Source organism: Phaenicophaeus curvirostris, chromosome 6 (genome assembly GCF_032191515.1).
Source record: "Phaenicophaeus curvirostris isolate KB17595 chromosome 6, BPBGC_Pcur_1.0, whole genome shotgun sequence".
In the NCBI taxonomy this organism is placed as follows: domain Eukaryota; kingdom Metazoa; phylum Chordata; class Aves; order Cuculiformes; family Cuculidae; genus Phaenicophaeus; species Phaenicophaeus curvirostris.
In genome coordinates, this window is record NC_091397.1 from 2,979,134 (window position 1) to 2,992,253 (window position 13,120).

At 41.5% G+C, this 13,120-nt stretch overlaps 2 protein-coding genes across 2 annotated transcripts in view; one reads left to right on the top strand and one right to left on the bottom strand.

Moving 5' to 3' along the window:
* The window catches only part of C6H1orf35 (chromosome 6 C1orf35 homolog), a 404,048-nt gene that overhangs the window by 203,240 nt on the left and 187,688 nt on the right, over positions 1 to 13,120 (bottom strand). The window lies entirely within an intron of this gene.
* The window catches only part of OBSCN (obscurin, cytoskeletal calmodulin and titin-interacting RhoGEF), a 202,336-nt gene that overhangs the window by 73,307 nt on the left and 115,909 nt on the right, over positions 1 to 13,120 (top strand). Inside the window, exons 32-42 of the mRNA XM_069859115.1 lie at positions 13 to 282; positions 735 to 1,001; positions 1,500 to 1,766; positions 3,537 to 3,809; positions 5,303 to 5,569; positions 8,159 to 8,425; positions 9,366 to 9,632; positions 10,249 to 10,512; positions 11,044 to 11,310; positions 11,682 to 11,945; positions 12,812 to 13,078. Of these exons, the coding sequence (XP_069715216.1) occupies positions 13 to 282; positions 735 to 1,001; positions 1,500 to 1,766; positions 3,537 to 3,809; positions 5,303 to 5,569; positions 8,159 to 8,425; positions 9,366 to 9,632; positions 10,249 to 10,512; positions 11,044 to 11,310; positions 11,682 to 11,945; positions 12,812 to 13,078 (2,940 nt within the window). The remainder of the gene's footprint in view (positions 1 to 12; positions 283 to 734; positions 1,002 to 1,499; positions 1,767 to 3,536; positions 3,810 to 5,302; positions 5,570 to 8,158; positions 8,426 to 9,365; positions 9,633 to 10,248; positions 10,513 to 11,043; positions 11,311 to 11,681; positions 11,946 to 12,811; positions 13,079 to 13,120) is intronic.

Consider the following 13,120-nt stretch of genomic DNA (forward strand, 5'->3'; position numbering starts at 1 on the left):
TTTGTCTTCCAGAACTAAATATTGGCATCACCAAACGACTGAAGAATACTGAAATCCAGGAGGGAGAAGATTGCATGTTTGAGTGTATTTTGTCCCATGAAAGCATTGATGACTTCAGCTGGATGCTGAATGGGAACAAAGTAAAAAGTGGTGGGAGATTCAAAGCCTCTAACACTGGTCGGAAATATACACTCAATATCAAAAGTGTGACTTTTGATGATGCTGGGGAAGTAATTTTCACTGCCCGTGGTTTAACCTCCAAGGCTTCTCTGGTTGTGAAAGGTAATGAGATCAGGAAGGTTGGGAGGTTTGATTTATCGGGTTCAGCTGGGCTGGGGCTGAACTGTGATACCTTTTCACAATGTATGTCAATAAACCATGAAGGCAAACTCTTGTTATGATCAAAGAAAAAGAAGCCTTCTCTATCAGCCCTGAAACACTGAGATTTTTCCTTAAAAACAACTGAAAGGCTTAACTGTTGTATAGATATTTCAGGATTCCAGAATGCACTGTGTTGTGTAATTGTATAATTACCACTCAGAATGTGTGCATCTTCAATTAATATGTACTAAAGTGAAAAACTGCTTTTTTTCCCCTCCCTAGCCTACCATAATATGAATGATTCATTGGGGAACATGAAAACATCCTGGATACTTGAATTGCAATAGCCCCAACCTTGTAGTGATCATTATATTTATTCACAGGTTCCTTAATTCTTTTTTTCCCCTCTTCAGAAAAACCTGCTGAGGTTACCAAACAACTGGAGGATAAAACATCAGAAGCAGGGCAGGATGTTTGCCTGAGCTGTGAGTTGTCAAAATCTGATGTGAACATCAGGTGGTACAAGGATGGCAAAGCAATCCGAAAAAGCCAGAAATACGACATACATCAAGAAGGAACACGGGCCGTTCTGATCATCCACAACTCCACAGTCAAGGACAGTGGGGAGTACGCTTGTGAGACAGAGGACTTTAAAACAAAAGCCAAGGTCACAGTGCAAGGTCAGTTGAAACGTAGATAGGAGATGGCAGGTACAGAAGCTAAGGTAAATAAACCCACGGGAGATGTTCTCTTCTATCTCCCTAAGAAGAAAAAAATTTAGTTTTCAAAAAGTCTCACAGATTACACTCTTTTTAAAAAATCCTGAAAAAATACTTTGTAGGTATTGAAGACTCTTATGTCCTGTGTAATGAACAAGTCAAAATTGGCAGTTTGAATTAATTTTTTTTAATACGGATGATCAAAACTGTGTGCTGTCTGCCAGATAAGGTCTCACCAGTACCGGTACAATGACATTAAACTTTCCAGAAGATAGCTGGAAATATTTTATCTTGTACGTCCTCTGACATGTGATGGACCTGGTGATCTTATATCCTTTCCATCTCTACATTCTATGATTCTGCACGTGAGGACAGAGGGGATTCAAGAGGGCTCTGTATTCACAGGACTTGTTTGAGTAACAAATCTGTCTCTCTCTGTTCTTTTTTTTTTCCTTCCAGAAAAACCTAATTATTTTGTCAAGGAACTTTCAGATCTAAAGGCTGATGAAAGTGGAACTGCAGTTTTTACGTGTGAAAGTGAGAAACCTGCATCCTCTGTGGTTTGGAGGAAAGGCATAGCCGAACTCAGAGCTGGCAGGAAATACGAGATCACACAGGAAGGACAAGTCCTGCAGCTAACCATAAATAAATTGGAGAAAAGCGACAGTGACACTTACACCTGTGACATTGGTGATGCCCAATCCAGAGCCAAGCTAGTCGTGCAAGGTATGCGTGAGAGGAATATGGTTAGATATCCTGTTTCCCCACCAGGTTGCTTTACAGTGCAAAGGCAGATCTATTTCTCAGCATACATGTAGCAGATCTACCAATATCTGGCTGAGTCCCGATGTACGTAAACTGTGTAGGGCTCGTGGACAAAAGCCTAGCAACATGAGGCTGGACATGCAGAAAAATTGGTTGATTTGAAGAAGATAACATCTGGAATACTTTGGGTATGATTTAAAACCCAAAATGCTGATGTGAGGAGAGGCTGATGCTCCTATGTGAACACATAGTGGATATGATTCAGAGTGCCTGCTATTAGAAGTGGGGAAAATTATTTTGCCTCCAGTCTTTTTTTCCATGATCCTTGATGCCTTTTTCCAGCAGTGGTTTCTAAGAGGGTATGGATGAATGGCATTTCAGGAACAGGCTGCCCAGAGAGGTGATTAAGTCACCTTCCCTGGAGGGGTTTAAGGGGCAGGTGGATGAGGTGCTGAGGGACATGGTTTAGTGTTTGATAGGAATGGTTGGACTCAATGATCCAATGGGTCTTTTCCAACCTGGTGATTCTGTGATTCTATGAATGAGTGGTCCAGGTACCTTTAAGAACTTAATGTCCCTCTGCATCTCAGAGGTGAATGGTAGAATCCAATCTCCAGGTGAAGAGTACAACCCAAGCAGCTTTTTTTGGATGCCACAGGCAGTAAATAAGCTGTGATGGCCAATTCTAACAGCAGGGCAGTGTTTAAGGGGAAGGCATGAGGTCTGGTTATTCCCACTCCTCACAGTTCCTTCGCTAGAGTCCCAGCTGGGAAGAACCCTTGAGCTGAAATTTATGAAATGGTGAAGACAACAGGAGGTACAATTCAAGAATAGTCACACAGAGATGCAGTGGCAGTGCCCACTAATTAATAATTATATCTAGTTATTAAGGACTGAAGGATAAAGCTAGGCTCCTCCACCTCTGCTCATCCGCTAGAGCAGCACTGAAAAGCAAAGAAATGTGTTTAATCCCCATGACGGCCTCAGAATTTGAGCTACCTGAATTCACTGTGAGGTTTCTAACACCAGTTTTTCTGAGTGAAAAAAATACTTCTTTGTCACAACACTCAAGATAAAAGGAAAAATCCCCTGTACTGGTTTAGTGAGTTGGACAGACATCAGATGTATCTTTGAATAGCATAGTAACCCTATTTTATTTATTGATTGATTGATTTCTATTTATCTATGTCTATACAGACAGGTTTAAAGGGCTGTTGTTTAGTTTCTTCTTACTAAAGCTGCAGTCAGACTCTCTTCACTTCTCACTGTGTTTATGGTTGGACTAAGCTCAAAGAAGGTGAGGGCTGGGTGGTCCCATCCCACAGAAAGCAAGTTATACGTGCTTGAGAAAAACAGAGGGGTTATCATCTGCTTAGTAAAGACTAGAGCCCAATAATGCTGTTAAAGCTGCATCCTTTCAACCTGTCCATGTAATATCATTAGAAAAAAAACTTCCTAACACTGAATTTGCATTTTATTGGCTGATTGTTCTGCTGTATGTGTTCTAGTGCTTTGAAGTTGTCTTCATCCTATTTTGCTCTGTCCTGTATATATTATCTTTCTGTCACTGGTTTCTGTGTTCAAAACCAAGGGAATTGTGCTTTACTTTTCTGTATCAGGAACATATTTCTTTCCTGAAATACTCACATGGGAAATCCTCAAGTTTTTCATATCGATTTTCATGCTAGAAACTGAAGATTCCAGTAATTGATGTATCTATGTTCCTTTCAGGCCAGAAAGTGCTAATAACAGAAGACCTGGAAGATGTCACTGTGTTAGAAGGAGAATCTGCCATGTTCAAATGCAGAATCTCTCCTATAGACTATAGCAATGTGCAGTGGTTTTTGGATAAAACCCCCCTCCATACCAATGAACTTAATGAGATCCAGTCTCAGCCTGGTGGATATCACTTGCTAACACTGAAAAAACTTTCACTGAAGGACTCGGGGGTCATTACATTTGAAGCTGGTGATAAGAAAACATCTGCCAGTTTGGTTGTCAAAGGTAAATCAATCATAAAAACTGCAGGAGAAGGAAAAAAAGGGGCAGAAATAAGTGGTTTAATGCGGGTAGGTGAAAAAAAAAGAATAAAAATGCTACAAATCTGGCCCTATCATATGTATGTCTGTATATATTCAAGAACAGTGTTACATGTATAATGAAGGTAGTGCTGGGGCAGGAACACTTTGCAGTTCTGGACCACTTTTGATGTGTTTATTGTATCTTAGGTGGGAATGTTATACTGTGGTGATGGTACATTGAATGCCTTGTCCAGTTTCCCTTGAGCTAAGCTGATAGGGTAATGATAAACGAGGACAAATTAATTACTTGAAAGGAAAAAGAAGTGTAACCAATGCATTTTTAATTTTGTTTTCGTTGTTTGAAAGGCAGCATTATGTGTATTCCTTGCTATTCTTTGTTGACAAGGAGTTGCTTTCTCTAGAAAAGTCAAACTGAGTTAAAACTGCAGTGTTAGTCTGCTTCCATAGTGAGGGAAAAATGAGTGCCAGGCAGCCCGAGACTGCAGGAATGGAGAGGTGTTTTCTTACAAGGAACATAAATATTTCTCATTGCCCAGACATGTAAAACACATTCCACTGTGTCAGTTCATCTTCTCATGCTTTTCAGAATTCCCACGTTTCTTGCAAAGAATTATTTTTTTTTCAAAATCTGAAAATTTGCCCAATGTTGCCATGCTACAGAAATCAAACAGATTTTTGTGAAGGCAAATGAAAGGTCTATTTTGTAAAAGGCTGATTCCTTTCTGTAACACTAGTATGTGATGCTATACTATCAGGAACAAATTTTGGTCTCCTGATTGGATTTTTATGGATTAAAAAGCATTAATCTAGGATATATAAGATCTACTTTGGCCAATTTAGCTATTTGTGTCAGGCTTAGGCTCCTTTTACAAGCTGTGAAGAAAGACAAGCACTTCCAAAGAGCAGTTCATCTTCTCTGTGCTAATGACCCATTTTGGAAGTATCTGGTCTCTGTCATCTTCCAGCAGTTATAGAGACACCCTCCTTGCTCAGTCTGAGCTAGCCCAGTGGTGTTTAGTCGATTCAGCTGAGGAGATGAGACCTGCTTTAGGTGACTGGCTTTAAGTAATCTGTCTTGCACCTCACTTCATGCAGAAGTTGCACTTCCACATTCAGTTAGAGGCTTCAAACTAATCAGCTCACATGGCAAAGGGCTTAGGAAAATTGCATCCATCTTGTTTGAATTTTTATAGATGTGAGAGGTTTATGTTCTTCAACAGGCACATTTTCTTCTTGGTTTCTCCCAGATGCTGTTAGGTATTTACAAGGTACCATTTTATGGTGTGACTGATGTCTTCCTGAGGGCTTTATAACTATCAACACCAAATTATTTGTACTAATCTTGATCCATAATTTTGATACAAGTAATCTTGGTTGTAAATCTCACAGATTACTTGTGATCTGAATATCTGCACCTCTTCTGAAACATCTCGGACCGTTTTTATGTGATTCTAGAGAAGCCCTGCATCTTCACAAAGGAGCTGGTTGATACTGAAGTCACTGAGGGAAAGGATGTGATCCTTCACTGTGAAACCTCCAAATCAGACAGCCCTGTAAAGTGGTGCAAAGATGGAAAGAGCCTTAGGAATTCTTCAAAGTATAACATCAGCCGGTCTGGATGTGAAGCCAAGCTTGTCATTCACAGGGCAGAAGAAAGAGACAGTGGCAGATATGAGTGTGAGGCTGGAGCAGCTAAAAGTAGTGCGGTTATTACTGTCAAGGGTAAGAACATTTGAAGCAATGGTTTTGGTCCTAACTTCTTATCTAACACCTAGGTCAGAGTAATAAATTGAAATGATAAAAACATATACTGAAAAGGAACCTCATGTCTTTGCACCACAGTCCAGGAGAGGTTCTCATCAAGTAGTCTGGGACAGCACCTAGAGAGGTGACAGAGTATGAAACAGGGAAATTCTTCATCTTGCCTTGTTTTAGGTTTGTGAAAGTTAGGTGCCTAAGCTCTCCAGGGCAGAGAGCAATGGGTCAGTAGGGAACAGTGGGTATCAATGGATGAGGTCCACCCAGACTAAGAGATAATCCAGAGAAAAGGATGAATCACACGCTGAAGCTGTCTCCACTGATGGATTTCTCCAAGCAGGGAGCTCATACACCCACATTTTTGTGGGTGATGCTTTAGGCAGCCAAATTGTTTGGGACTAGTGCATCCAAAGTGATTATTCCAGAGATCAGGCAGAAGGCGCTGAGGGGTTGTTGTTTGAGCTGGAGAAAAAGCTCTTCTCTTACACATGTAAGACTTCTGTTACTACCTTCAGCATGTTTGATAAGCACCAAGTATGTTAGATGAAAGTTGGACAGGAGCACTGTCACAATTAGGTTCATCTTTCTTTACTTCTGTAAAGAAGTAAAGGGGTCATTGGGCACTGGAACAGGCTGCCCAGGGAGGTGGTTGAGTCACCTTCCCTGGAGGTGTTTAAGGCACGGGTGGACGAGGTGCTGAGAGACATGGTTTAGTGTTTGGTAGGAACGGTTGGACTCGGTGATCCGGTGGGTCTCTTCCAACCTGGTTATTCTGTGATTCTGTGATCTGCTACCCATGTTACAATTGTTCCACCCTGGCCTGAGTCCCTTCCCCAGAATGAGGAGAATCTCAGTTCCTATAAGCAAAATGCCTCATTCACCTGTGTAGGTTTGAGCAGGTATAGGGATGTTGTTAAAGGCATAGGCTGTATTTAACCTGACCAGCAGGTATTCTGCACACTTCTGGTATAACATACTTGGGAAAGGCTGATCAGAAGCTGCGCCTGGATTAGAGAAGTCAATGTGACCCAAAAGCATTTGAGTCACTGAAATAGTCAACCTGAACCTCAGAGCATGAAGAAGGAAGGCAAGGGGCTAATAATATTTCATCTAGAGAGCAAAGAAACAAGCCAGCTCAAGGCTGAGTTCTGCTGTGCCAAGAAAGAGAATGCCTTGATGATGTAATGGAGAAAGTTGATGGTTAATAGTCCTGATTTTCTATGGCTTTCTTCAGCACTAGGGTATTTTCTCAGTAACCATTACACATAAGATCTGTGTTGACTGCCCATGGAAGTGGTGAAGTCACTATCCCAGGAACTGTTCAAAAAATGTGTAGATATGACTGTTGGGGACATGATTTAGTAGGTACGGTGGTGTTGGGCTGATGGTTGGACTCGGTGATCTTAGAGGTCATTTCCAACCTTACTGATTCTATGATTCTGCTCCATGAATCTATGGCTTCAGTAGGATCTCAATCTCACCCATGATAAAGAAAAATTTTCTATTAGAAAAGTCCCACATTAATGTTACACAACGTTCCCATCCCAGAGAAGGGTGTGGATGGATGTAGGATTTAAACACATCGAGCCAGATCACCAGTGGAGGAGAAGTCGAGTTATAAGGGTATCCACAACAAATTACACTGTTGCAGTTTTCCTTTCTCTATTAAGGTCATATCAGAAGAGCAGAATGCAAAAACACTAAAACCCAAAAAAAGTGAGTAGCCATGTGACGCTGAGTGTCACAAACGAGAGGTTCGTGGGGTACAGAGAAACAGGCTGTAGATTTTCAACAACCACAGGACAACTGCATTATGGATTGATGGCTGACTTGTATGTTCCTAGGACAGTAGAAGTCAGGAGGAAATCTCTTTTTTCCTAACTTGATTGAAAAACACTTCAGTTCAGGATATTTTCCCGATAAATGCCTTCCTTACACTAACTCACCTCAGACCTTGAATCCCAGCCTGTGACAGAGCCTACATAGGATTCTCCACAGGGACCCTATGACATACAGCTGCGTGTTCCTCTTTGTGTATGCTCTGTGCTGGTTTTAATCTGTATTCACGTCTGCTAAAAATATGTTTTAGGATTTTCTATATCACGAGAAGTCAATACCGCTGATGATGACAGAAAGTGCTTTGCCTTTTCTTTGTGTCCTCTGTTATCTGTGAGTTGACCTCAATAAAGTTTCATGGTTTTTTTGTGTCAGCAGTCTAGCTCTGACCATCCATCTGGAACACTGTGACACTTGTTTGTGTCATTAATAGCAGTACAGGATCTGCCACTCATGTTTATAATGACAACTATAATAGTAACAATGTCTTCAACAGCACAGACAGTGGCTAAAATTAAAAAACGCACAAGGTCTTGAATATTTTTTGCTGCTGTAGACTGCAGGCAGCTAGATGTGAGTTGTAGGAACCTGTTTTTTCTTTGTTTGTGCTTCTCTGTTCTGTGTTTTTCTATCTGAACAGCAAAGTCTGAAACTGAAAGGGAAAAGTGATTTCCAACCTCGGCTGTTTCCTTCAACATCTGCAACGTTCTCTTTCAGAAACACCAATTCTTTTCAAGCAAGAGCTCCAAAATGAAGAAGTTAGAGAAGGAAAACAAGTCAAGCTGACCTGTGAGCTCAGCAAACCTGATACCCCAGTGAAATGGATGAAAGGAGACACTGTTCTGTATGCCAGTGAGAAGTATGAATTTAAGCAGTGTGGTACTGTGGCAGAGCTCATTATTCGAGATGTCAAATCGATAGACTCTGGGGACTATACCTGCAGCACTGGAGAAGTGAAGACCACTGCTCGGGTGAAAGTGAACGGTAGGCACTGATAAATACATCTGCACGCTTTCTTAATATCTTGCTTTGAGCAACCTGATCCAGTGGGAGGTGTCCCAGTCCAGGCCAGTGGGGTTGGAACTGGATGATCTTTAAGGTCCCTCCTAACCCAAACCATCCTATGATTCTATGATTCATAGATCTTCTATTTAAAAAAAAAAAAATTACATAACAATTTTTTTTAAATTTTTTTTGTGGCAGTGCCATCAACAAATTCACATGTAAAATTTACATGCAATATTGCATATATCTGAGCACCTCGATATATTTCATTCATGTAATCTCATGTTGTGTGTCTGGGATTTTAAACCTGTCACTTCCCACTGAGCAAAAAATAAACAATGAGGGTTCATATTTCGAACTTATCAGATATTTTACAAGGCTGTAATTAAGACTGGGGTTAGAGATAGAGACCAGGACCACTGGAGTACGAGACCATAAAAACATAAGTCCAGTCCATGGCGAAATGCAGGTGGCCAAATGATTAATATTTACAGGCCTAGACTCTACTAAATATCCTTTCTAAAGGCTCTCAGATGCCATCTGCTGTTCCCAGTGCCTTTAAACAATTACAGTAGCTTTAGCAGTAAAGCAAAAGTAGCATGTGCTGAAGTAAAAAGCGAGAGAGATACGGGGCATGAATATCATCCCAGAGCCTTGCAGCAGCAAGGAATTAATTAGGTGAGGATGCTCAGAGGACTCTGAAAGGGTCCTTACTAAAGATGAGAGAAACTTCCCCTGTGCTCTTAGGAATTGACAGTGAGATGATAACACCCAGGGGAGAGTTTCTTTCCTGGTCCCAAGCAGAATCACTTCTGCTCACTTGGAAAAGGACTGTTTTTAAGAGATGACAGCTATCATGGGGCACTACTTGTACAGCGTATCATGAAGGTTTGTCCTAATCGCTGGTTGTCTGTTCTAGCTTTGCCTGTCCTTATCAAACAAGCCCTGGAGAACACGGAAATGGAAGAGGGGAAATCTGTCTCCTTGCGTTGCGAACTTTCAAAAGCTGATGCCACCGTGGTTTGGAAGAAGGGAGAAGCCACGCTCCAGGCAAGTGCCAAATATGAAATGAAGCAGAAGGGGACAGTGGCAGAGCTGGTGATTCATAATGCAGAACCAGAAGATGCGGGAAGATACACCTGTGACACTGGAGACCAGCAGACCACAGCCCGAGTCAAAATCCATGGTAGGAATAAGACACTTGCTTGTGACAATTTGTTGTTGTTCTTGCCATGGTCCTGCTAGCTCCTGCACATTTATAGGGATCAATCACTAAAAAAAAGGATGAGTAGAAGCAAAAGGCATCTCTGGCTTGGTCTACTATGTTCTCTTTTTTCTAGGAAAATAACTTCATGCTAAAGCATAGCAATCATATATCTTATAACAAAATATCTTTCCCTGCCTCTGAAATAACTGTTCTGCTTTCTGCTCTGGACAGAGGTGCTTGTTTGAGCTCTGAGCTGGAAGGTAAGAAGGGTCTCAGCTACATGTTGTGTTACGGAATGTGCACTTCTCTTCCGCACTTTCTCAGTGAGTTTTTCACATGCTTGTGACCATCAGCATTTGGGCTGCAGGAGGGTAATTACCTTGATATTCTCATTATTGAGAAACACTTGTTTTGGTTTTATTTCCTCTCAAAGTCATGGTGTGCTATTGTAAATACAAGCAGTGTCCTGGAAGTGCAGGTAGGTCAGAGATTATTAGCTGTGCCAAGAGAATTTGTTTCGGTTTTAAGTCCCATAATGAGGTCAACATTTGGTAATGACACTCCTAGAGTAAAATGAGAACGCTTAATTCCTCAGCCGTCTCTGCACTCATCAATGAAGAGCTGAAGAGTGTGGAAGCTGTGGAAGGTGGGATTGCCACCCTGAGATGCCAGCTGAGCAAAGAGTCCCCCGTGGAGTGGAAGAAGGGGAACACTCTTCTCCGGCCGAGTAACAAGTACAGGATGAAGCAGGAGGGCACAGTGGCTGAGCTGCTGATCCACGATCTCGACCCAAAGGATGCTGGAGACTATTCATGTGTAGTGGGGAACCAAAAAACCACAGCAGCCTTATCAGTGAATGGTAAAATGTCAGAAACAACCTATGAAACTCTGGAATGCTTTTGTCCATCTCTTCCCTCCTCCTCTCTGTATATTCCCTCACAATATCTACTTTTATGTCCTGTTTCTACTTTTGTCATCCTTCCACTTTTTCATGTTGCCATGTCACTCCTTTCCGCTATCTCCATTCACGATCAGCTTTCATGACACCCAATGTTGTGTGTGTGTGTTGTGTTGTCTTCTTACCTTTCCTTAAGTGAAGGGTGCTGACATGCATGTTTTCCTGAATTGTATGGAAACATAAGATTCCTTGGGATTTCCTCTTAAGGAGGAGAATTTATCACCCATAATGATGAGTTTGTCATTAATATGCATGATCCAAATCAAGATCACACATACTGATTCCCACAGAACAATCTGTGAAAGTTGTGTTTAAGGATAAAGATGTTGGAATAAGGCTTAGGTAGTCATATGATAAATCATGATTCAGCCTCTGGCCAGAGGTCTGGGCCGGGCTTTGGATTGCAATCCCTTTTCATTCTGCATCTCTCAGCCCTGCCAATCCGCTTCAAAAAAGAGCTGAGGAACGAGGAAGCCACCGAGAGCGGGACAGCCACGTTGCAGTGCGAGCTGAGCCGGGCGGTGGGCTCGGTCGAGTGGAGGAAGGACGGAAAAGTGTTGATGCCAAATGGGAAATACAAAATGAGACAGGAAGGGCGTTTTGTTGAGCTGGTAATCCAAGACCTAGACTTGACGGATGCTGGGAGCTACACCTGCGTGTGTGGAGATCAGAAGACAACAGCTGCTTTGAGAGTGAATGGTAACCGTTCTACTCATGTTTCTCATTAAGTCCCCAACTTAGCGTGTTTGACAGCACAGTCATCCAAAGCTTGGTCAGTGTGATTTCTTAAAGGTTTCATGTTCTTGGCTCTGTGGTGCCACAGAGCAACCCTATTAGAGAACATTCTCTTCCGTTTATTTTGGGGATTGTTTTGCTTTGAGACAGTATGTCTACGTTATATATTGGTTTTTCTGATTTATTTTTCTCTCTTCTAGAGATTTTAACTGTATACACCTAGAAATAATGCATTTTTTGTTAAATGCATATACTGCAATGCAGTAACTCACAGCAGAATTCAGTTCATTTCAATCTAGGGCTGATTCCTTCTCTGTTGATATTGCATCCTTCAGCATTACCCATCCTCTTCCAAGAAGAAATGTTGAACAAAGAAGCTACAGAGGGGCAGGCAGTCACTTTGCACTGTAAACTGAGCAAATCAGCCCCGGTTGAGTGGAGAAAAGGGAATACGGTCCTCAAGCCAAGTGAAAAATATAAAATAGAGCAGGAAGGTCCTTTTGCAGAGCTGACAATACAGGATTTGGATTTGGCAGATGCTGGTGATTACAGCTGTGTATGTGGAGACCAACAGACTACGGCTGCTTTGACAGTAAATGGTAAAAAGAAATTCTCAGCACGTGCCCCAAGTAAACCTGTATAATTCCAAACTCCCTTCTTTTTCTCCTGCTTCATCTGATCCCTGGACACTTTCTATCCTCACCCCTGCTGATTATTTTTTCTATCCTGTTTTCCTTCTCTCTCTCTCTCTCCTTTCACCTGATGCCCTCTTAATGTGCTATTAGTCTTCCTTGGTTCTATACCCAAATGACAAATTCCCTAGTCCATTGCAGCTGCTTGTTTAAAAGTTTTCCCATAGGGATTGCCCTGAAAGTGGGAATAATATTAAATTTTTTGCAACTTAGACTGTTATACTTGTTGCTCCCAAGAGGAAAAATTTTTAATCGATGTATGATGCTACACAAGGGCTATCTTAAAGAAAAATTGCCTTTTTATTCTTCTGGTGTTCACAGCCCTTTTTAAACCAATTTTTGGCTTAGCTCTTCCAAAGCAAATACTTTATTTCTGCGGAAAACTGACAGCATGCTTGTAACTGCTCTGTTTTAAGAGTCTCTATTTATGCTGTTTTTCTCAAAGGAAACAAAATGCTTTGGGTCTTATTGAAATATGGCATCTAATTCTACCCCTTTGATTTTATGATGCATAAAGTAAAGGCTAGATGTCTTCTCAACAGATAGGTAGATTTGCTTTGAAAGCAACTTATAAAGTGTGAGGATAAAAAATCAAGCATCATACTGAGTTCCCTTTTGAAATTATATAGATTGGAATAAAATCCCGCAGCGTGAAAAAGGTCTTGTGGCTTCAGTGACACACAGGTGTCGGGACATAAGAGAAGAGAATGAGTAGATCATGGGTCAGGTTTTCTCAGCTTTGATGCTGTATCCATATTGCATTTACTCTGCAGTCCTGCCTGCTCTTTTCACCAAACAACTGACAGATGAAGAGGCCACAGAAGGTAAAAGCGTCTCTCTTCACTGTGAGCTGAACAAGGCTGCCGCTAACGTGGAGTGGAAGAAGGGCTTCAAGACCCTCAAATCAAGCGACAAGTATAAAATGAAACGTGAAGGTGTTGTTGCTGAGCTAATAATCCAAAATTTAGACACAACGGATGCTGGAAATTATTCCTGTGTGTGCGGAGACCAGCAGACTGTGGCAGTTCTAACAGTACATGGTAAAACACACAAAACAAGACACACATTAAAAGTAACTATCC